At 37.0% G+C, this 24772-nt stretch overlaps 1 protein-coding gene and 1 non-coding gene across 5 annotated transcripts in view; both read right to left on the reverse strand.

The window, feature by feature from the left end:
- The window catches only part of Rc3h2 (ring finger and CCCH-type domains 2), a 55528-nt gene that overhangs the window by 28476 nt on the left and 2280 nt on the right, over positions 1-24772 (reverse strand). For 3 of the 4 annotated variants that reach the window (XR_007210387.1, XM_048341892.1, XM_048341875.1), the window contains exons 2-8: positions 18036-18333; positions 15943-16060; positions 12916-13149; positions 3785-3960; positions 927-1127; positions 277-409; positions 40-158 (exon numbers count right to left, since the gene is read on the reverse strand). Coding sequence is in view for 3 of the 4 variants with exons in the window: in XM_048341892.1 (XP_048197849.1) it covers positions 40-158; positions 277-409; positions 927-1127; positions 3785-3960; positions 12916-13149; positions 15943-16060; positions 18036-18266 (1212 nt within the window). In the remaining variant the exon portion in view is untranslated. Of the gene's footprint in view, positions 1-39; positions 159-276; positions 410-926; positions 1128-3784; positions 3961-12915; positions 13150-15942; positions 16061-18035; positions 18334-19421; positions 20097-24772 lie in introns of those variants that run through there. The other variant, XM_048341884.1, reaches the window with a different exon arrangement.
- LOC125341700 lies at positions 496-606 on the reverse strand. Its single transcript, XR_007209055.1, has one exon. It is a non-coding gene; the product is annotated as a small nucleolar RNA SNORD90 (small nucleolar RNA).

A 24772-nucleotide genomic window follows, 5' to 3' on the forward strand; every position in this document is an offset into this window, starting at 1 on the left:
TAAGGACAACAACAACAGAAGTATAATGAATAAACTTACCTGAGGTGTCTCATGGCCTTTTCTACTATAATTTTGTATGAAGTCTACAAGACCATGAACCACTGTTTTAACAGCTACCATTGCATTTTCTAGCTGCTCCCAAGTTGGTGAAACAGCATCTAAAATTAAGCACCAAGGGAGTGGGAGGGGAACAGACAATGTGTTAGCAGTAATGCTCTTTTGTTATTTACCTCAAAGACAAACAAAGTCAAAGTACTGGAGAATTTTCCTACATACCTGGATTAGGGTCTATGTTTGCTAGAAGCTCTAAATGAGGCCTCAGTCTATTTAAGTTAGCTGGGTCACCTGTTCTTTGCAAGACAATTGTCAATTCCTGGACACTCTTTGCAAATGACTCTGGAGATTGCAGCTAGCAAACAGAAGAAAGAATGGTTATTTTACTCTGGTTCTTATGACTTACCTATACTGAAATGCCCCATTGATCGGTTACTTAATAGGTTTTCAAGTGTCTTCAGATTTCATAGTTGGAGTTTCAACGATGAATTCAATTTTCATCTCAGAATCTGCCCTATGAAACTCATCATTAGACACTTGACTTAACAATGGTTTAGTTTAAACGAGTTTCCAACTTTACAATGATGCAAAAGCAATACACATATGGTAGAATGGAATTTCTACACAGTATGATATTCTCTCACAGTGCTGGGCAATGGCAATGATCAACAGCTCTTAGTCATATGATCCTGATATAAACAAAAAACACCCGCCAGTGGACAATGATGATAAGCTATGATGCTGAGTAGGTTAAGTTTATTACATGGATTTTCAACTTCACTGAGTATGCATGGCTGTTAAGTAAAGGAACATCTGTATTACAATACTATTCAGTATAAAAGCTATGGGACAATATTTCTAATTTTACAAACCTTGTCGATGATAGACTGCATGTGTGACTTATGAGCCAAGTCACCATACAGAAGTGAAGACCACTGCTCGGGTGAAATACGGAGTCCTGCTTCCATAGCAATATGAACAATTTGGGCATCATGTTCTCTGCGCAATGCCTCATAACTCCGGAATTCTTCCTTGAGCTGCATCAGGGAAGAATCTTCATCCCTTTTGGTAACCTAAAAATTACAAGAAAATAAAAACGATCTGAATTGTTCTGCTATTTGTCCCCTCAACCAACTAATTTATTTTTTAAGGGGAATGAGAAGGCATACTACATATCAAATTCCACACAAATAAGACAGAAAAATAAGATAATGTCCTTACCACAAACCACTTTTAGAACAAAACAGAACTTATACAATTAGTCTTTGTCTTCAGTGAGTTCATCAGCAGGTAACAGGGAAAACACAAACAAAAAAATTATAGTTAAAGTGATACTTTAAGGCAACAAAGGAAAGGAGATTAAACCTAACTGGTTAAGAGGAGGGAACATTTTTCAGAAAAGGCTCTTCAAGCTGTAAAAGTTCTTCAGAAATAGGAGAGTGAGGAACAGAACTCTAGAAAGAATGGGGAGTGGTGAAGCAGAAACATGAAAAATGAGAAACTAGAAAAAAAATCATAGAAGACCTTGTATGCTATAGCACAAAACTTAGATATTATCCTAAAGGGAATGAAAAGCTGAACCAATATGATCAGATTTATATTTTTTTGTTTTTCCTGCCAATCCTGGGGTTTGAACTCAGGGCCTTGGTGCTGTCCCTGAACCTCTCTGTACTCAAGGCTGGCATTCTACCACTTGAGCCACAGCACCACTTCTGGCCTTTTCTGAGTAGTTTATTGGAGGATTAGACTATGAGAAATCCTGGATTCAAAGACCACCTAATTAAAAAGCATATATGAATGTTCAAGTCCCACGTCAGATAAACTCTATCAGAATTCCTGGAGATAGAACTTAAAGATGCATACTTTTAACACCTCCACAGATGATTCTGAAATGTGTCTTCAGTTGGGAATCACTGCACTAAACATTGGAATCATTAAGTTCCTTTTTTTTTTTTTTACATTCCATGATCAGGAGGCAAAGGTTTGATCTCTTTAGAGGAAAATATCTAACATCATAAAAATTCAGTGCACTTAAGAATTGCATTTCTTAGGCTGTTGGAACATGGCTCAACTGGTAGAGTACCTGCCTAGCAAGAGGGATTCTGAGTTCAAAACCTTATCACCAAAATAAATAAATAAATAAAAATGCATTTCTCATTACAAATTAATAATATTACATGTTATATGTTATCTTGGTTAGAGCAATGGTGATCTTCAAGAAAGGAGCTTCTCTATGTACCTACAAAATTCAGGTCTCTAAACTGATAAAGATGAAAAAGGTCCTGGAACAATACTGAGTCTGCTAAACTGAGGACTTTTGGTCTTCATCTGTATGGTAATATTTTACGCATCCATACACTATGCTTTACACTTTGAAACTATAGAGCAAAGAGGATGAAATGAGAATGTAAAATTGAAATAACTTTCTAAACTAGTATCCTTCAGATATTAGCTCAGCAGCAGCAGTGGTGGATATATGCTAACCATAAACCACAAATCAGAATAATACCAATATGAAAGAAAAAAATCAAAATCTCAGTCATGTGGAATATGAAAACCAAGGTTGTTACTTCAGGATACTAAATAATCTCTGTAACGTGTTGTTTCCCTAAAGACATGAAATCCAGCACTATGACTATCAGACAGATAGTGGCCAAGCTTAGTTGGTTGAGTTAAATGAATTTAAGCTCATTTCCATCATCAATTACCAGTTATCTAAAATGGAATAGTCTGCCAAGAAAATCATCTTTAAGTGTACTATTTTTATTCTTGGAGCTTATAATCGACATAAACTTAACATATACTTTGGTTTCTAATTTAGATATTTTCCTTTCACAGCAGTTAAGAGGTCTTTGAATTTTCAAGTTCATAAGCCTTTCTCCAGACTTTAGCTAATACCCACACCCTTATAACATACTGAAACTTCAAGGATAAAAGCTGGTTTCCTATTCACAGTAAATTTAACTGCAAAATGGTTTACTTGACAATTAAATTACATTTGAAGATACCTTGCCCTTTCTTTTCTTTTTCTTTTTAATTTAGTTTTATTGTCAACGTGATGTACAGAGGGGTTACAGTTACATACGTAAGATACTGCCCTTTCTATCAAACCAAAACCCACACTGACTAGAGACTGATGCAATCTCCTTAACTTTACTTTCAGGCCCTTCTCAGATTAAAGACTTTAATTACTATAGAAGAGATAAAAATATTACAAAGCTCACTTACTGTTATGAAATTTACAATAAAATTTTTGACAACCTTTTAAGATAATAAATGTAGATGAATAGGCTTTAGTTCATCAAAACTATTTCATTTTTTTTGTGGTCGGTCGTGGAGCTTGAGTTCAGGGTCTGGGTGTTGTCCTTGAGTTTTTTGTGCTCAAAGCTCTACCTCATTGAGCCACAGCTCAATTTCTGGTTTTACTGGTGGTTAGTTGGAAGTAAGAAAGAGTCTTACCGACTTCCCTGCTCAGGCTGGTTTGAACTACAATCCTCAGATCTCAGCCTCTTGAGTAGCTAGGATTACAGGTGTGAGCCACCAGTGTCTGGCTGAAAACTATTTCTTAGTGTTGTGTTCTGTATTACTGAAATCTACAGGTAACTGGTATCCCAGATGGAATCAATGCAGAGGAAAAAAAGATTCCTACTTTTGTAAGCATAACACAAATAGTAGGAAAATTCTGTCTCACATATAGGTTGGCATGTACAGACAGTTGCTTAGTGCTTACCTTAAAACAAGAAGCTCGATACAGTAGTTGCACAACATGACCAATGCTTGTTTTTGATGCCTGAGGAAATCTTGGTTCTAGTCTTTGCACAACAAAAAGTACCAGAACTTTCCTTGAGAGGGCAGAACCATCTTCTAATGCCAGCAACACCAACTTCAAGGCCTCTTCTTGCATAGCTAGAATAGTAAAGAAATAATTCATTATTGTGTAGAGCATGTCTGTAAAATGCAGTTTGGATGTTGGCTTAAAATGGTCCATTACCCACAATCTATATTTAATTAGCCAAAAAGCAGGTATCCCACAATCACAAATGTAGTTTATCTAAAAAGTAATAAAGGAAAACAAAACATACTTTCTGCTAAATATTCAAGCAGAACACTGACAAGTCAACAGAACATTAGTAATATACCTTCTGCAGGCATATAGTAATCAATTACATAATGTTATGGAGAAAAATAAATCACAAAACATACAAATACTTTGATAATAACAATATGTAAAAGACAACAGGCTTATACATCAAATGGTTACTCTCATAGAAAACATTTTTTTTTTTTTTTTTTGGCCAGTCCTGGGCCTTGGACTCAGGGCCTGAGCACTGTCCCTGGCTTCTTCCCGCTCAAGGCTAGCACTCTGCCACTTGAGCCACAGCGCCACTTCTGGCCGTTTTCTGTATATGTGGTGCTGGGGAATCGAACCTAGGGCCTCGTGTATCCGAAGCAGGCACTCTTGCCACTAGGCTATATCCCAAGCCCCATAGAAAACATTTTAAATGTAATTTAAAAGTGATATTAGCTTCTGAATGCAATATATAAAGAAGGTACTAACTTCACTTATGCTGTTTTACAACCAGGAATGTATAGTGTAATCTAGATCAAATCATGAGGAAACATCAAGCAAATTTAAACTGAAAAATTACAAAATAACTGGTGCATGTTCTTAAAGAATATCAATACCCAAAGAGCAAAGAAAGGCTGAGGAACTGTTCCAAGCAAAAATACACTGAAGACCTGATATGGAGGCACATGTTTGTAATCCCAGCACCTAGGAGGCTGAAGTAGGAAGGTTGTGGGTTTGAGGTCAGCCTGGACTACAAAGGAGAACTTCTCTCAAAAAACAAGTAAAAGTAAAAAGAACACTGAAAAGTGTGATGAAAAATTACAAAATGATTTTGGAATAGATTTTACATTGAAAGTTGTCCTAAAATAACACTAGGAAAAAGGTAGAATCTATGAACTATAAATTATATTACGGTGTCTGTCATTTTTTAATTTGGCAAATATATTGTTATTATAAAAGAAAGTATCCTTGTTTTTAGGAAACATGCTAAAGTACTAGATGAGGGTAAAGGTACAGAAAATAATGCAACTTATCCTCAAATGGTTTAGAAAAGAGAGTAATACAGCAAATTATTTAAAACTGACGGTATAAGTAAATAGTAGAGGAAGTTCTCTGCATCACTTCTGCAACTTTTCAGTAAATTTGCTATTGCTTCACAATGAAAAGTGAAATATATGGTTATCAATCAAAACAATGGAACTTTAGAGCTGAAAGCTCATGTAGAATCTAGAAAAGTGACTAAGATAACTAGTTAACAGCAAAATTAGAAGTAGAACCAAGGACTTTAACACTTAGGATAGAGGCTGGGAATGTGGCTTAGTGGTGGAGTGCTTGCCTAGCATGCATGAAGTCCTGAGTTTGATTCCTCAGTACCACATAAACAGAAAAAGCCAGAAGTGGCACTATGGCTCAAGTGCTAAAGTGCTAGCCTTGAAAAAAAAAGAAGCTCAGCAACAGTGCCCAGGCTCGGAGTTCAAGCCCCAGGAGTGGCAAAACAATAACAAAGTTAAGATAAACTTCCACATAAAACTATTTTAGCAGGGTGCTGGTAGCTCACGCCTGCCATCCTAGCTACTCAAGAGGCTAAGATTGAGGATTGTGGTTCAAAGCTAGGCCTGGTGAGAAAGTCCATGAGATTTATCTCTAATTAATTACCAGAAAAATGCAAGTGGTACTGTGGCTAAAAGTGACTGAGTGCTAGCTAGCCTTGAGCAAAAAAGCTCAGGGACAGTGCCTAGGCCCTGAGTTCAAGCCTCACAAATGACAAAAAAAAAAATCTATTTTAAAACGTTCAGGATTATGGATGTAGCTCAGTGTGGTAGAGTTCCATACCCAGAACTGGAAAAAAAGAAACCTCACAATTCAATTTCTAATGCATACATTACCAACTCTATCTAGTTTAAAGACATTTTTGTTACTACAAAGACAACTCCAGTCATTGAGCGGTTATTTCTTGTATCCTCTTTCTATCTAGTCTTTTGCCAACACTATCTGCTATTATTAGGCTTCCTTCATTTGACATATTTTCAAAGTTCATCCACAAGTACTCGTAATAGTGTTTCATTCCTTTTTATGATGGAATAGTATTTGTTTTTCATGTGCCTGTAAGTGGGGCTTTCATTTTTACTTGCTTTTGCAAATTGCTCTACCATTGGTGCTCTACCAGTGATACACACCTTCACTTGGGCATTTTTGCTGGTCAATTGGAGCTAGAGTCTCCTAGACTTTTCTGTTTGAATGGACTTCGAACCACAATCCTCCAAACCTCATACTTCTGACTAACTAGGATTACAGACATGCACCACAAGAGCCTGGCTTATGATTAAATAATATTATTTATGGATTTGTTGTATTTTTATTAATCTACTTATCAGTTGACTGACAACTCAGTTGTTTCTATTAATTTTATTCAATGAAACAAAAGGTCTATATTTTCCAAGGATATCAACACCATGGTAGACAAACGTACAGCTGGAATGGTTCCAGAAAAAAAAAACACTACAGGCTGAGTGTGGTTGTACACACCTCTAATCCTAGTACTTGGAAGACTGAGGGTCTTGAAGAGATGGTCTAACTATATACAGCCAGACTGTCCTCCTACCTCATCCTCCTACCTCAGCCTTCTGAGAGCTAGAATTACTATGCTACCATGCCTGGCTTTTTACCTTTTAACAACTGAAAATAATGTTGCCGTAAAAATTTGGATCCATATTATTTTGAAAAAACTAATTTTTATTCCTTTGGGTATGTACCAATGGGTGAAACTGATTGGTTATGTTTAATATGGTACTACTGTATCTCACTGTAGTTTAATACCCAGTTTTTGAGGTGCTATGGAGTGAACCCAGTACATACTAGGCAAGGGCTCCACTGCTGAGTTGTGCCTCCAAACCCCTTTCAGTCTCTCACTGAGGATCTGATTTACATTTTCCCTAATGACTAAAGAAATTCAGCATATTTTCATATTTTTGTCAACCATCTGTATATCTTCTAAAAACTGCAGAATAAAGAAGATCAGTTATCTAATCTAGTGTTTCTTTTTTTCTTTTGCCAGTCTTAGGGCTTGAACTCAGGGCCTGAGCTTCTTTTGCTCAAGGCTAGCCCTCTGCCACTTGAGCCACAGCGTCACTTCTGGCCTTTTCTGTTTATGTGGTGCTGAGGAATTGAACCCAGGCCTTAATGCATGCTAGGCAAGCATTCTACAACTAAACCACATTCCCAGCCCTAATCTAGTGTTTCTTAAGGTAATGCTCAAATACCCAAAACAACATTTAATAGCCTTAGAAATAGTATTAGATTTATCTTTACATTGTGTAAAATTTTAAACATATGTGAAAGTAGAATAACATGGACCCCAAACACAGCTGTTATTAGCAAGGTTTCATCTATTTCTTACTCACTTTCCTAGTTATTTTGGTTAGCGTGTTTTGAACTAAGTCCCAGAGAACATATTACATTATTGTAGACTTTTAGTATCTGCAATTATACAGCTGCAAGGAGACCATCTGGGAGGGGAAACTGTGACTGCTCAGGATGCATGCCGTTTACTACTGTACTGCAGATGCTTATATATGCACTATTCCTATTCGCTACTATCCACTTCCACAAGTGCTACTTTTACACAAATCTAAAATTTTTAATTTGTCACTTAAGCATTTTATGTGCCTTTGGGCCTTGGTTTTGGGGTACCATACGCTTTGGGGGAGTCCTATTTTTACAAAATTAAAAACAAGGAAGCAGCTAGGCTCAGGTGGCTCATATCTATAATCCTAGCTATTGAGGAAGCTGAGATCTAGGATCAAGGTCTGAAGCCAGCCTCGGTAGGTAAGTTTGTGTGACTCTTATTTCCATTTAACCACAAGAAAGCTGAAGTGGAGCTGTGGCTCAAGTGTGAAGGGGGCAGCCTTGAGTGAAAAAGCTGAGGAACAGTGCCTAGGTCCCGAGTTCAAACCCCAGGACTGTCACCAAAAACAAAACAAAACAACCTCCAAAACTAGGAAGCATTCCACATAACACGATTTAAACACGAATGACCATAATTGATGAAAAGCTTCACTATATCAAATGAGATGTACATGCACATACATGAACATACATGTATGTCTATGTATATGCATAGAAGTTTAAAAACTAGTTTTCCAATTTTATTTTACTGGCCAGGAACTCATGCTTCTCTGCTTGCTTGCTCAACTGATGCTCTACCAATTGAGGCACACCTCCAGACAGGCTTTTACATGTTATTTTAGGAGATGGAATTTCTCAGACTTTTTCTGCCCAGGCTAGCTTCAGACCATAATCCTCTGGAGCTCAAGTAGGATTATAGGTGTGAGCCACTAGTGCCTGGATACTTAGGAAATTTATTTTTATTTATTTGTATAGACCATGTATGGTCAAACAGCAAATTTGTAAACTAGTAAATTCGTGAATGAGAAGGGCTTATTTTACCCTAATCAATATGCATTATTATGTCTGTCTAATCCATGTTACATTTCCCATCGTCTCAAAAGTATCTTTTTATAATTGGTTTAAGTATACAAACTAAGTCTATATATTGTTTTTAGTTGAGATATATTTAAAGTCTATACAAGTTCCCTAAGACTCTATTCCCACTTAAAAGAAAGTTCAGGGACTGGGAAGATGGCTTATGCATGTATGAAACCCTGGGTTTGATTCCTCAGCACCACATAAACAGAAAAAGCCAGAAGTGGCGCTGTGGCTCATGTGGTAGAGTGCTAGCCTTGAGCAAAAAGCCAGGGACAGTGCTCAGGCCCTGAGTCCCAAGCCCCAGGATTGGCAAAAAAGAAAGAAATTCAGTTAGGCACTGTGGCTCACAACTACAATCCTAGCTACTCAGGAGGCTGAGGTCTGAGGATTACAGTTCAAAGCCAGCAACATGGGGAAGGAAAGTCCGTGAGACCCTTGTCTCCAATTAACTACCAAAAAGCTGGAAATCCAGATATGGCTCAAGTGGTAACTGCCAACCTTGAGCACACAGTGCCCACACTGAGTTCAAGCACCAGGGTAGACACAAAAAAAGAAAAAAACAAACAGAAAAGTCCATTGATTTGTTGAAGAAGCAATTGTTTTTCTAAAGAATTTCTTTCATTCTTCACTTGGCTAATTATGCTTGTATTTTAAAATATGTTCAACTCCTTTTATTTTAGGTAAACTAGATGCTTGACTAGATTTATAATGAGGTGGGATTTTTTGCTTGTTGCTTTTTGGCTAAATATGCTACTTATTCCAGATATCATATGGGAAGAGACATCAACATCTTGTCTAGCCATTCACTTCTAGTAAATGTTAAGCTTGATCAGTAATTTCAAGTCTCACCTAGCTACTATATATTTCCCCAGTAATCTTTTATCTAATGGTTAAACAGTCACTAGTGATTTTTTGCCTACATCCATTCTTTCAGTGTCATGAGAGTAGTTTTTCTAAGTGTGTGTGTGTGTGTATCAGTCCTGATGCTTGAAGTCAGGGCCTGAGATTACCTACTCAAGGCTATAATGCTCTACCACTGGAGAGCCACAGCTCTACTTTCAGCATTTCTTGGTGTCCATCCAGGGATGAGTCTCATGGCCTTTCCTGCCTGGGATGGCTTTGAACTGTGATCTTCAGATATCAGCCTCCTGAGTAGCTATGATTTATAGGCATGAGCCACCAGCACCCAGCTGGCTTTTCTAATTTTATCATTTTCTTTCTAAATTTGCTAGCTGAAATTCTGGTATAAAGGAAACTTCACTCAATACAACAGAACTGTCTTGAAATAGCTTATGTAGAAAAAGCAGGAAGAAAATGTCTGGCTTTTTTCCAATTCACTTTTCAATTTTCTAAATATTGCATTAGTGCCCTTGGCAACCATTTAAGACAACCCATTATTTTCTACACTGTCATTTCAAATGCATTGATTTTCGTAATTGTGTACATTTTGATTTATTGTAGCACTCATTTTGATATTTATCTCTTTGGGGGAGGGGCTGGTCTTGGGGCTTGAACTTGACCTGGGTGCTGACCCACTCTCTTTGTGCTAAAGGCTAGCACTCCACCCCTTTGAGCTATAGCACCACTTCTGACTTTTTCTGAGTCACTTATTGGACATGAGTCTCATGTCCTGCGTGGGCAAGCTCCGAACTGTGATCCTCAGATCTCAGCCTCCTGAGTAGCTAGGATTACAGGCATGAGCTACTGGAGCCTGGCAAGTTATCCCACTTTTGTCCTGTGGGAGGTACTCAAGGTTAATTCTGTCTTTCTGACAGGATTTTATTAGTCTTTGATACCTTTTTTGCTTCCAAGCATAAGAATTCCAAGGTTTACCTTTTACATTCATACTTTATAACTAGAATACAAATTTATCTGCTTCTTTTTAGTAGAATATAGTATTTATTAAAGCTCACAGACTACATGGGCTTTGATTATTTATTGCTTCTAAGACTTTGAAGGGATAGACCTAGGAAATTACCATTGTTTTCGAAACAAAAATAAACAAGTCTGTTCTAATATTGAAAATACAAATTTAAGACAGCAAGGTTTTTATTTTAAAATGTTGATTTATTACTTGCATCTTCTTGTTTTGTATATAGAGGAGGAAGTGGTCTAAGGTTATGGTCTAAGGTCTTGGTGTAAGACTCAGGCTTTCCTTGAACTCTCAAGCTGGCCTTCATTCAGATCCTCCTTATCTCAGCCTCCAGTATAGTAGGTTCAAAAACATGTAGTATTACAGGAGAGAGAGCACAAAAGAGAGAGGAAAGGAGAAAAAAGAAGGGAAATACTGGGTTTTTCTGATGGCATTAACATAATTATGTATTTAACTTATACTGCAGAGGTGATTTTGCTAGATGTTGTCAAATTGCTCTTTAAGTTTATACACTTATTTCATTACTATGACTGCTGTACCAAAGTACCTGTTTTCAAACAACTCAGTCACAGAATATAATGCAACTCGGATTCTGCCAATTTAACGGACAAGAAATCATATTTAAGTATCATTTTTCAGTGTATATTCGTTTTAGCATGAAGTAACACAGTTTTAAGGTCATTTGTATATTTTTCAACTACTAACTATATCTTTGGTCAATTACTCAGATTAGGTTGTTGGGTCTTCTGAAAAACCAATTTTCTTTCTTTTTTTTTTTTTAATGCTACTGGGGTTTGAACCCATGGGCTCATGCTTAACTAGACAGGAGCTCTCTATCTATATAAGCCATATTCTAGCTCTTTTAGCTTTATATTTTGGATAGGCTCATGTTTTTGCCTGGGGTCAGTCTCAGACTATGATCCTCCTACATTTTCCTCTGACACAACTGGAATCACACGTGTTCCATCATGTCCAACTTGCTGGCTGAAAGTCTTGCTAACATTTTGCCCTAGGCTGGCCTTGAACCAGTATTATTGTGAACTCCACCTCCTGAATATCAATGGATTACAATGGGTAGTAGCCACAGAGCTCAGCCTTCTTCATTTTTAATTTAATAATTAGTTATATTTTTCCTAGTCTTCAACTTTTCCTACTTTGCTTATGATTTTTTTGTGTGATAAAGGTTAAACACAAAATTATACATTCAAATATTTTTTTTCCCTTACTGCTTCTGGATTTTTAAGTAAAAAAAAAAGTGTTCCCTATTTCCTGGTTATCAAACAATTAATCTTTTTTTAAAATTACATTATTAACTTAGTACTGTCTGACCTAATTGTAATTAAGGAACTGATGACAGGATGTAAAGAATGCAGGGCTGAGAATGTGGCTTAGAGGTACAGTGCTTGCCTAGCATGCATGAAGCCCTGGGTTCAATTCCTCAGTACTACATAAACAGAAAAAGCTGGAAGTACTGCTATGGCTCACGTGGTAGAGCATCTTGAGCAGAGGATCAGGGACAGAACCTCTGAGTCAAGCCCAGGAGTGGGGGGAAAAATAGCAAAAGAATGCATCCAATTCCTTTTCCAAATACCCATCCAGTTGTCTCAATCCAACTTATAACAATGTTTGTTTCCTTCATAAAGTTAAATTATACTCAAAGTACAGTCTAAATCAGAGAGGCAAAATACTAATGCTTCAAAGAAAAGAAATACAGATGAATACTTCAAAAACTTGGTATAGTTTTTTCTTAAACAGTACATAGACACCACTAACCATAATGGAATTATCCGTTGGTGTTTTGAGTATTTTTTACATGTTTTCTAAATATTTTTTGTGCGACAGTCCTGGGGCTTAAACTCAGGGCCTGGACGCTGTCCTTGAGCTTCTTGCGCTCAAGGACAGGGCTCTACCACTTAAGACATAGCTCCCCTTCCAGCTTTTTTGGTGCTTAGTTGGAAGAGTCTCATGGACTTTCCTGTCTGGGCTGGCTTCAAACCATAATCCTCAGATTTCAGCCTCCTGAGTACCTAGGATTATGGGTATGAACCAATAGTGTCCAGTGTATTCTCTGAAGTATTAAAAACAGTGATGTTTTTTGTTTGCTTTTCCCACATTCTGCTTCCCCTCAAATAAAAATTTCCCCCATTTATATAACCTTAGGCCTATGTCTACCTCTGTTTTCTATTTGTAAAATTAGGAGTTAGGTTCTCTATATCAGTGACAACTGAGGATTAAATAAGGAATATGTACTAAAACACTAACTCACTGCCTATAAGATTATGATTAACAAAAATTGATTTTACCTTTTGCTATATGAGTATATATATGTATAAGTACTGATGAATTAAATGTTGGAATCTTTACTTAGCCTGAGAAATTGGCATCCTCTATTCCTGTGAACCAATGAAAAATCTAAAATGGCAATCTATTTTACCTGGCCCTAGAAACTGGCATCCTCGAGCCCTGACAGCAGCCCATAGATTGGCAGACAATTGCTGGGGGTTCTGGTGCTGTAATATCAGTTCTGTTACAGTTCTTTCTCCTAGTGAACGGGCTGCTCGCATGGCTCTGACACGGCCTTCTTCCTCCACCAGTTGACAGTTTACAAGTGTCACTAGTTTCCTTTGCATTGGTCGACTCAGAGCACTCTGGTTCAAACTAGCTACACCTTTAAGAAAAGAGAAACAAATGTTTTTCAACAAAACAATGCAAGTACCTTTGAATTATCTGCATTTAAGTATTATGTCATAAATTCTAATAAGCTCATTACAAAGTAGTTTTATTTTCTTTGTATGGTGCTGCTGTTAATTACCATTCTTCAGGAATAATAAGTCTAATTTTAGTTACTTTAGATTTTATTTAAGTGTCCTGTTCTCTGAGTTGTATGTATCTGGATTTAGTCTGTTCTCCACATTTACTAAAGCAACTGGAGGTAAATATAAAGATAACTAAATATAAATTTTAACTTAAAAGTAATGATTAAAAATGATTCATTTCTTTTAAATTATACACAAGACATTTTGTATGGTGTTATTTTATCTATCTTCTTTCTCCACTACCAGTGTACTATTTCTAATTTATCTTCTTTTTCTCACTTTTCCTTTCTTCCTTTCTCCTTCTTCTTCTCTCCCTCCCTGTCCGTACTTCCTCCCTGTCCTCTCCCATTGTTGTTATAAATCAAATCTAGGACCTTGAGCTTGACCATGATGGGCTATCATTCTATCATTAGCTACATCCTGAATCGCTGGCCATTTTTGTTTTAAACAGTCTCATTATATAGCCCAGGGTAATCTAGAACTCACTATGTAGCCCAGGCTGGCTTTGAACTTGTGATCTTCCTCAGTCCACCTCCTAAGTGGTAGGATTACATTTATGTTCCACTATTCCTGGCTTCCCTAGCCACATACTTATTTACATATTGGGAGATTCTCAATATAGGCCAAGCTGGAATATCATGCTGACACTAAAATACAATTTTCCTGCTTTAGCCTCCTTAATGCAGGTGTTCACCATTCCTAGCTATCCAATAGGTTTTCTATATTCACTGTGTCGATTTTCTGTTTCACAAATTCTAAAACTTACTTACATTAAGTTTTTGAAACAATCTCAACCAAAAGGGCTTTTGTAAAGCAGTTACTTTTTCTTTGCTAAGTTCATGGTTAATTCTCAGTCCGTATTTGGCCTTCTAGTATCATTCAACACTTACGACTCCTCTTCACTGTGTTAAACTATTTCATTTAAGAATACTCTATTGCCTCAGTATTTTTTGGTGCTTCCACCCCATTTTCTTTGCTGTTTTCATCTCTTTTCCCCTCTTCCTAATGTTAAAGAGACTCAGGATCTAATCTATTTCTCTTATATAAACTCACTCCTTAGGTGATCTTACCCAGTCTCATTGCTTTAAATACTAATCATCTGTCAATGTCTCTCAAAGTTCGATTTCCTAGACATCACTCTTAACACAAAACTAATACCAGCTACCAATTACTCAATACCATCCAAGTTTACTATGACCACAAATGAACTCAAAATTCTTATCTAAACATAGTCTACCCTTATTGTAAATTGATGGCAACCTTCCTATCAGTTACTCAAGTCAAAAACCAGGATACGTACTTGACTTAGTTCTGCTGGTCAAACACCGAATCTAAGTAATGTAAGACATAATTTTGGCTCTACTGACCATTTCACATCACCTCTACTGCTACTAACCTCCCATCCTACAGCCTCTGATTACCCAGCTTTCTACAATTGACTTTGATAGTGAATTCTCAACATGGCAGCCAGTTGATCATTAGAATATGCCATTGCTCTGTGGTTTCTTTCCCCAATTATATTAGCCTTGATTAGTTGTAGAGGGATATTTTATTTTCACATGTCCACACATACATATAATGTATCTTTTTTTTTTTTTTTGGCCAGTCCTGGGGGGGGGGGGGGCTGAGCACTGTCCCTGGCTTCTTCCCGCTCAAGGCTAGCACTCTGCCACTTGAGCCACAGCGCCGCTTCTGGCCGTTTTCTGTATATGTGGTGCTGGGGAATCGAACCTAGGGCCTCGTGTATCCGAGGCAGGCACTCTTGCCACTAGGCTATTTCCCCAGCCCCATATAATGTATCTTGATCAGACTGATCACTCTATTTAAAATCTTATAATGAATTACTCCTCAACTTAACTCTGAGAAAAATGGCAAGTCTTTCAATGGCTAGTAAGTCTACAAATAAACTAAAGTCACCATTTTATCTCATCTTTCATTTCATCTTATCTCACCCTGCTCACTCACATTCCTCCCAGTACTCTTCTCTTGCTTTCCTTTGAAGCCACAGGCTTGCCTTAGGGATGCTGCTCTAGCTATTTGTTCTGTCTGGGACACTATATTCCCTGAGCCTACATGCTTAACCATCTCACCTCTTTTACGTTTCTCAAGTTCCAAGGCCATCATCTTAATGAGGTCTCTACTAGATAAACACTGCCATTTACCTTTATCCCTCCCTTGATGTTCTGATTACTATATTCCGATATACTATAACTATGGTGTTTTTATATTAATTGTTCACTGTATATTTGGCTAAGTTATTTATTATAATATATAAACTGTGTTATAGCCTTTATTATAGATTTTCCCTTTCGTAAATATAGACATTGTATTTGAAAGAAAGTGTATTCTTCCCATGTTTACTAAAATATCACAGCATTAGAAAAGTGCCTAGTACTTAGTTCATGGTCCTTAAGCAGAAATAAAATAAGTACATGATTGATACACTCAATAACAATTATACTATGATGTGCTAGTTGCTTTATATGTGAAAACAACATTCAACTTTTGTCAACTTTTATTATACCTGTATACCCATCTCCCCTAATACACTACAGACTCCATGATGTGACCTAACCACTAGAAGTATCCAATATTTACACTTGCAAAGTATTATTTGCCAGCAAAAATGCTTTTTATAAACTTACCTTTACCTCCACTTAGTGGTTTTAAGTAGAGTGCCAAATCTTCAACACATTTTTTTGCAACCTCATAATGTTTATTCTCCCCTAGATTACTTAACTTTATTGACTGATGATCTGGTACCTAAAAAAAGAAAAATGGCAGAAATATATTTATCCAGATCATGCAACTGCTATTTATATACTCGATAATAATCTTCATGAGTACATAATTATAATACACAGACAACACCAGTAAAATACATTAATTAAAATTTAAGTAAATTTAAACCTAACCACTAGCCAAACTGTTTTCCCAAATAGGCTACATATTTTATAGTAGCAACAGATAGATTAAGGGGGGAAAAAAGTAGCTTATAATATTAAATAAATGATAATTTCTTTGTAATAATTGTTATGATTAATTTTGAAAGACACTAAACTTAGGGGAAGCTGTTGAAAATTATACAGGTCCTCTAGACATTACTTTTCAAATTCTTTATAAATACTACTCCAATGAATATAACTTCTGTATCTGGAAATGAAGATAAATATTTCATAGTGCCAATATACTTGGTGCTTCAAAATTTATAGTCAGTATTTACATTTAAAGATTACTTAATATGTTTGGAACTAAGGAGCTTTCAGTGAACAAAACAGAAATTTTCTTGTGTCTGTAAGCTTATATTCTATGGAGATTAGAGGGAGACAATGAAAAAATAATTTTAATAGTGTGTTAAGAGGGTAATTTGGTCTGGTGATTCATGCCTACAACCTAAGCTACTGAAGAGGTAAAGAATGAGAAGACTGTTGGGCACTGGTGGCTCATGCCTGCAATACTAGCTATTGAGGATGGTGACTGAGATCTAAGGATTGTGGTTCAGGGTCGGCCTGAGCAGGAAAGTCCACAAAGCACTTACCCCAAATTAGCTACCAACAAGCAGGAAGTAGAGCTGTGGCTTGTCATAGAGCACCAGCCTTGAGTGTACAGTGTGTTATATACACCCACAGGCATATATGTGTATAGTTTATTTTCTCATTTATATTATCATAAAACTGAAGTTAAAAATAAAACCAGGGCTGGGAATATGGCCTAGTGGCAAGAGTGCTTGCCTCCCGTACATGAAGCCCTGGGTTCAATTACCCAGCACCACATATACAGAAAATGGCCAGAAATGACGCTGTAGCTCAAGTGGCAGAGTGCTAGCCTTGAGCAAAAAGAAGCCAGGGACAGTGCTCAGGCACTGGGTCCAAGCCCCAGGACTGGCAAAAAAAACAAAAAAAAAAACAAACAAAAAATCTTCTCTTTTATGGGCTGTAGTTGGTTTGCTTCTGGTAAAAGTTTTGTTTTCTTTTCATAACATTTAGGAAATAAGTAAATATGCATATATAAAAATCTCTCAAAACATTCATCTACAAAAAAACTTACATAAATTTTGAGCTCAGTACTGAGAAAAATATATATAGTTATAGTATAATTTATGGTTTCCCTTAAGAATTTTATGATACTATTTAAGAAAGTCTTTTAAAGAATATAGGGCTGGAGATATGGCCTAGTGGCAAGAGTGCTTGCCTTGTATACATGAAGCCCTGGGTTCAATTCCCCAGGACCACATACATAGAAAACAGCCAGACCAGAAGTGGCGCTGTGGCTCAAGTGGCAGAGTGCTAGCCTGGAGCAAAAGAAGCCATGGACAGTGCTCAGGCCCTGCGTCCAGGACTGGCAAAAAAAAAAAAGTAAAGAATGTAATAATGAAAAAACCAGGGCTGGGGATATAGCCTAGTGGCAAGAGTGCCTGCCTCGGATACACGAGGCCCTAGGTTCGATTCCCCAGCACCACATATACAGAAAACGGCCAGAAGCGGCGCTGTGGCTCAAGTGGCAGAGTGCTAGCCTTGAGCGGGAAGAAGCCAGGGACAGTGCTCAGGCCCTGAGTCCAAGGCCCAGGACTGGCCAAAAAAAAAAAAAAGAAAACAAGAAAAAAAGAAAAAACCAGGTACATTGATGATATTGATTTTTTATGTCTCATCTATCACTAAGCATATTTTGTACATATTTGTACTAAATGAAGTTTGACAATTAGTATAGATACTAAATGAGGAAAATACTGAGAGCTTACCTGGGCTCCAACCAACTGGAGAAGTGCAAAATTCACAGGAAGTACATCAATGTCTGTGTTGATGGCTGTCTGGTCAAAAGGACAAGCTTTTCGGTGAAGTTTATTCAAGCAGGTCTTGCAAACAGTGTGTGAACAACCTAAACTGATGGGTTTGTGCACATTCTCATCAAATTCATTATAGCAGATTGGACAGGACAGAAATTCTGTCCATTGAGCTGCCTGCACAGGCATTGTGGAATCTGGATGGTCGGGTTAGCAGTCTAGCAGATCATTATTTTGCTGTGTAGTGTTTTGTAAGCTGGAAATAGACAAAAGTAAGAATTAACCACATATTCATCATTCATCTTTCAGGAGTTATCTGCTAAAATCAACTGTCATAGCCCCAGAATCTGAAACACTTCTAAATAAGTTTATATGCTTTGGCTAGCTTTAAAAAAATTAAATAACCTATTTGCCAAACTAAATATATTTCTGAAATTTTGCCCAGAAACAATTCACTAAGTGTCTCTGGCAAGTAAACTCTGTGTTTTTATTGGTTGTTCATGAAATAATCATTAAAGCTTTTATATATTTCTCTTAATAACCATAAAAATAAGCAGATTAACTTTCCACATTCCACTTTTTTCTTTTTCTTTTCTCTTTTTGCTGGTCCTGGGGTATGAACTCAGGGCCTGGGCGCTGTCCCTGGGCCTCTTTGTGCTCAAGGCTATAGTGCTCTACCACTTGAGGCACAGTGCCACTTCTGGCTTTTTTGAGTTTATTGGAGGCAAGAGTATCACGGGTACTTTTCTACCCGAGGCTGGCTTTGAACTGCAATCCTCAGATCTCAGCCTCCTAAGTAGTTAGGATTACAGGAGTGAGCGACCAGGTGTCTAGCCTCCACATTCCATTTTTATAAACACAAATTACTCTGGATTACCATGGATTTTTTTTTTTTTGGCCAGTCCTGGGCCTTGGACTCAGGGCCTGAGCACTGTCCCTGGCTTCTTCCCGCTCAAGGCTAGCACTCTGCCACTTGAGCCACAGCGCCACTTCTGGCCGTTTTCTGTATATGTGGTGCTGGGGAATCGAACCTAGGGCCTCGTGTATCCGAGGCAGGCACTCTTGCCACTAGGCTATATCCCCAGCCCACCATGGAGTTTTTTTAAACATTCCTTTTAGATAATCATCATCCCCAAATATATTAAGACCTAACAGCTAGTAACCTTTGGAAACTATTTGAATCAAGACCATATTGTAGAAGTGGGATGTATTTCAGTGGCATATCACTTATTTAGCATGCATGAGGCCCTGGGTTCAATCCCTAGCAACACACACACACACACACACACACACACACACACACACACACACACATTGTACTAAATGAGAAAACAGCTTTCTCACCTGGAAAAAGACATTGGTCAGGACTTGACTCTGAGGCTGAAGTTCTGAAAATCTATAGATAGGACTCTGTTGAACTATTTGTCCATAAATAAAAATTTTTTACTGACTACAAAATATGATACCCAAAGTGAAACAAAGAAAAGAGTATTTAAAATAACCTTGTAATATTCCACTCTAATGCTTCTGAATAAGTATAGCACTTAGTGATTGATATATATGACCAAATCTGCTGGGTCCAATAAAATTAGTATAGGACAAAAACAGCAACACTATTCTTATGTAACAATTCTAGGGAAAAAAGAGCTAAAACGTATTAATTTTTGATAATAATTTGAGGAAAGCTATAATGCATAAGATTATAAGTTGAAAAGGTACAGGGAAAAATAAAAGTGAGAGAATTTTCTTATTTCTAAGAATAAATCTTTGTCCTAGAATGGAATACAGCTCACTGGTAGCTTGGCTGGCTGACTAGCATGCACAAAGCCCTGAATTCAATTTGCATCACAAATACAATCTTCCAACACAAAACATATAAGTAAGCATAACAAAGACACTAGTGAATGAGAAATCTAGGTATTTAGAATAACTCTTCCATACAAATATATACCAACTCAAATAAAATGCAGTCAGAGTAAGGAGAGAAGTACATAACTGAAAGTACTCCTCAGAACATTCCCAAACATACAAATGATTGATTCTGATAAAACTTTATTGTGCTTTTACATTAAAAAAATTAAAAAATAACTCAGTAAGCCAGGCACTAGTGGCTCATATCTATAGTCCTAGGTATGCAGGAGGCTGAGAACTGAGGATCATGGTTTGAAGCCAGCCTGGGCAGGAATATCTGTGAGACCTTTATCTTCAATAATCCAAGGCAGAAGTGGAGCTGTGGCTCAAATAGTAGAAAGCTGGCCCTGAACAAAAGAAGCTCAGAGACAGTGCCTAAGCCTGAGTTCAAATTCTAGGACTGTCACAAAAAATTAATTGAAAAAAAGTTCATTAAAATGAATTAAATGTCTTTCTATATAAAAAGAACCCTAGCCAATAGAAAACGTTTTCTTAAACAGCTCTAACCCAAGATTTTAATACATTGTTTTAGATCTGAATACTATTCATTTTCATATTGCCACACTTATTAGCATCATCACCTAAAATCTAGCTTGTTTCCAATTTTAGAGCTGGACACTGTGCAGCTGAACACATAATCCCTAAAACTATTGAACAAATGTAACATTTGTTTTCTGGCTGCAGAATTATGCTAGGAAAATTTGTGAACCAAAGTTTATCTTTTTTCTTTTGCCAGTCCTGGGGCTTGAACTCAGGGCCAGGGCTCTGTCCCTGAGCCTAAAAGTGCTCTACCACTTGAGCCACAGCACCACTTCCCGTGTTTCTGATTATATAGTACTGAGGAATCGAACCCAGGGCTTCATGCATGCTAGGCAAGCACTCTATCACTAAGCCACATTCCCAGCCCTGAAATTTATCTTATATTCATTAGTGAGAGCCCCTTAGTTACTAACCTGAAATGATCTTTTTCCCCCCCCAAATGAGTACTTGTTTAGGAATGTTAATTCTGTTGGGTTAGGGTTTCATAGGCCATTTGTAACAGGAACCAAGGAGCAGTGCATTCAGTTTTCCAACAACGTCCAGTGTTTTAAAGTTACAGCAGAGCATCCCAGAACACACTTTAGTTTTATGCTTTATCTATGTTTTTAAGTGTAAGAACACCAGAGCTTTTAATATAATGATAAGAAGTTTAAGTAATACTAGAAATTGAAGTAAGAGTTTTATTTATTTATTTTACTTTTTTTTTTTTTTTGCCAGTCCTGGCCCTGGGCTCAGGGCCTAAGCACTGTCCCTGGCTTCTTTTTGCTCAAGGCTAGCACTCTGCCAACTTGAGCCACACTGCCACTTCTGGCCTTTTCTATTTATGTGGTGCTGGGGAATCGAACCTAGGACTTCATGTATAAGCACTCTTGCCTCTAGGCCATATTCCCAGCCCTTAACAGTTTTGAAAGACTTAAAACTTTTAAGAGGCTGGGCACCAGTGGCTCACAACTATAATCCTAGCTACTCAGGAGGCTGAGATCTGAGTTTGAAGCCAACCTGGGTAAGAAAGTCTCTTATCTCCAATTAATCACAGAAAAAGCCGGAAGTGGAGCTGTGGCTCAAGTAGTAGAGCACTAACTAACCTTGAGCAAAAGGAGATCAGAGACAGTGTCCAGGCCCAGAGTTCAAGACCCAGGACCAGCACACACACACACACACACACACACACACACACACACACACACACACACACACACACCTCTAAGAAAACTTTGGCAATAAGTCTGCCAAATGTTCCTCCTGTTACACATCAACAACAAAATTAAAAAACTTTTATGATGACATATAGTGAATATCTGGTTTTTTAAATGTTTTCCTTCAGTACGATTAAAAGTAACTTCTAGATTATTCAAGATAAACATTTTATCTAAACACCAAAGTCTACTAAAGGTTTAAAGAGTGATGACAAAACTGAAGTTCCAATTCTTTTTTTTTTTTGGCCAGTCCTGGGCCTTGAACTCAGGGCCTGAGCACTGTCCCTGGCTTCCTTTTGCTCAAGGCTAGCACTCTGCCACTTGAGCCACAGCGCCACTTCTGGCCATTTTCTGTATATGTGGTGCTGGGGAATTGAACCCAGGGCCTCATGTATACGAGGCAAGCTCTCTTGCCACTAGGCCATATCCCCAGCCCAAAATTCTTTTTTTTTTTTTTTTTGGGGGGGGGGGCCAGTCCTGGGCCATGAACTCAGGGCCTGAAGCACTGTCCCTGGCTTCTTTTTTGCTCAAGGCTAGCACTCTAACACTTGAGCCACAGCGCCACTTCTGGCCATTTTCTGTATATGTGGTGCTGAGGAATCGAACCCAGGGCCTCATGTATACGAGGCAAGCACTCTTGCCACTAGGCCATATTCCCAGCCCAATTCTTTTAAATCAATGGTTCTTCATCAAACTAGGTAAGAATTATTTTTATAACTACCAAAAATGATAAATATCGTATTTTTACATTTTAAAGACAAGATATGAAGCCAGGTTCCAGTGGCTCATGCCACAATCTTAGCTAATCAGGAGGCTGAGATCTGAGGATCATAGTTCAAAGCCAACCAGGCAAGAAGGTCTGAGAGATTACTATTTCCAATCAACCCCTGAAAGCCAGAAGTGGAGCTGTTGTTCAAGTGGTAAAGCGCTAGACAAGTATGAAAGCTAAAGGATAGTACCCAGGCCTAAATTCAAGTCCAAGACCAGCACAAAAACAAATAAAAAAACAAAATTAAAATATGAACAAGCAACAAGAATATATATTAATTTATAAAACTTTTAGGCTTATAATAACACATTTATACTGATTTGACAATTTATAAGGAAATCTAAATTTCTTAGTACTGAAGTACTCTAAATATACTCACAAAATATTTCAAGTTCTGACAAAATAGATAAAAAAGTTTACAACTTGGGAGGGAAAACCTGGGAGACAGGGAAGGGGTGACAATGTCCAAAAAGAAATGTAATCATTACCTGACTTACATAACTGAAACCCCTTTGTACATCACCTTTACAATAACAATTAAAAAAAAAGAAAATGACAAAAAATTTCACAACTATAGAAACCTAGTAGGAAAAGCATTCTAATTCTTATATTAACTAATCTTGATAACTAGTTACTAAGACTGAAGGATGATGAAGCATAAGAAATGCTAAATTAGAAGTGGGACCTTAAACACATTTTTGCTTTATTTCCCCATCTATAAGTACCTTGTTATGAGTGTTACTCATAAAAGAATCATAGACATCTCCCAAATGAAGAAAATTTTAACTGATTTATTAGCACCAAACTGCGTATCAGCTAAGTACTTTCATTTTCTCTTATTAGTCATTATTATGCAGTCAGTTGAAGACCCAGGCACTTTAAAATGTAATCGTTTTTTTTCAGTTGTGTGGGTGTATTCACATATAGTACTTATTAAAAGCCATTGTTTTTGTTCTAGTTAACACATATAAGAACTATAAGCTACTAAAATGAACTACAATGGTGTAAGAATTAAAATAACTGGCTTTGGATTTAAAATTAAACTTAAAGCATCAGAAGTACAACTTGGATTCTAACCTAAAAAAAAAAATCTAATGTAAACAACCTATAAATTCCAAAACTAAGCATCTAAACTTGTCAACAGGACTGGGAGAAAAAAGGACTTAAATTAAAATTTTAAATACTACTATCATATATGACTTAGCTTTTAAGTTAAAGTTAGATAAGTCTCAAGATTCCCTTTTTTCTGGTGGTACTAGGGTCTGAACTCAGAGCCTTGTGCTTATGAGACAGGTGCCCAATTGAGCAAAGTTCCCAGTTTTTTTGTTTATATTGTTATTTTTTTGGACAGATTTTCATGTTTTCGTCTGGGGCCTGGTCTGGGACTGTGATCTACCTACCTATACATCTGGAGAAGCTAGAACTGCAGATATGTACCATCATATCCGGTGCAGTTCTACTTCCTCAATTAATGAAGACGCTGAATTCAGTTTTTAAAGTAAGTGTGCGATACAACTTTCAATGCATTTTAGTAGGAATATGATGACTTGATAACTTCCTATTTTAACTAATACTTATACTTCTTAGTTAAACTTGAAAAATACCTATTTTTCAGGCACAAGTTGATTACTTGTTTCTCCCTAAAAAAGGGCAACTATATAACCTTATCTTTCTTATTACTAAAGTCCCTAGACTTCTTACTATTTTGGTTATAAGAGGATACTCAGGAAGGTTTTAGTTTTCATATACTTACTTCTATTTAGTTAATTTATTTACTTTTGTAGTGCTATTGATCAAAACCTGGGCCTTATGCAAGCATTCTACCACCAAGTCCCCACTCCTTATGCTTACTTTTATTCAGTTAATTTACTTACTGGAAGACTAATACTACTATAGAATAGCAATGCCCAATAAAAATATAAATACAAGGTCTTAGGAGTGTTTGGCTTCATATAGATTACATGTTTAGCATGTACATGTTTGGCCTTGGATTTCTTTAGCATCCACCCTCCAAAAAATAATTAAAATATTTCTGGTAAATGTATTAAAAACAAAATAGGTGAAGTTAATTTTAGTTAACTCAATTTATCCCAAGAACCATTTCATCATATACAATTATTTAGATATTTAGAAACTTTGTAACAATCTTTGAAATATGATGTGTATTTTAGTCTTACAAAATATCTTAACTCACATTAGTTTCATTTCAAGTCCTCAACTGCCACAAGTGGCTAAAGGATGGTACTGGACAATGCAGCTCTAGATTACTAAAGGTTATA

Source organism: Perognathus longimembris, chromosome 1 (genome assembly GCF_023159225.1).
Source record: "Perognathus longimembris pacificus isolate PPM17 chromosome 1, ASM2315922v1, whole genome shotgun sequence".
Classification (NCBI taxonomy): domain Eukaryota; kingdom Metazoa; phylum Chordata; class Mammalia; order Rodentia; family Heteromyidae; genus Perognathus; species Perognathus longimembris.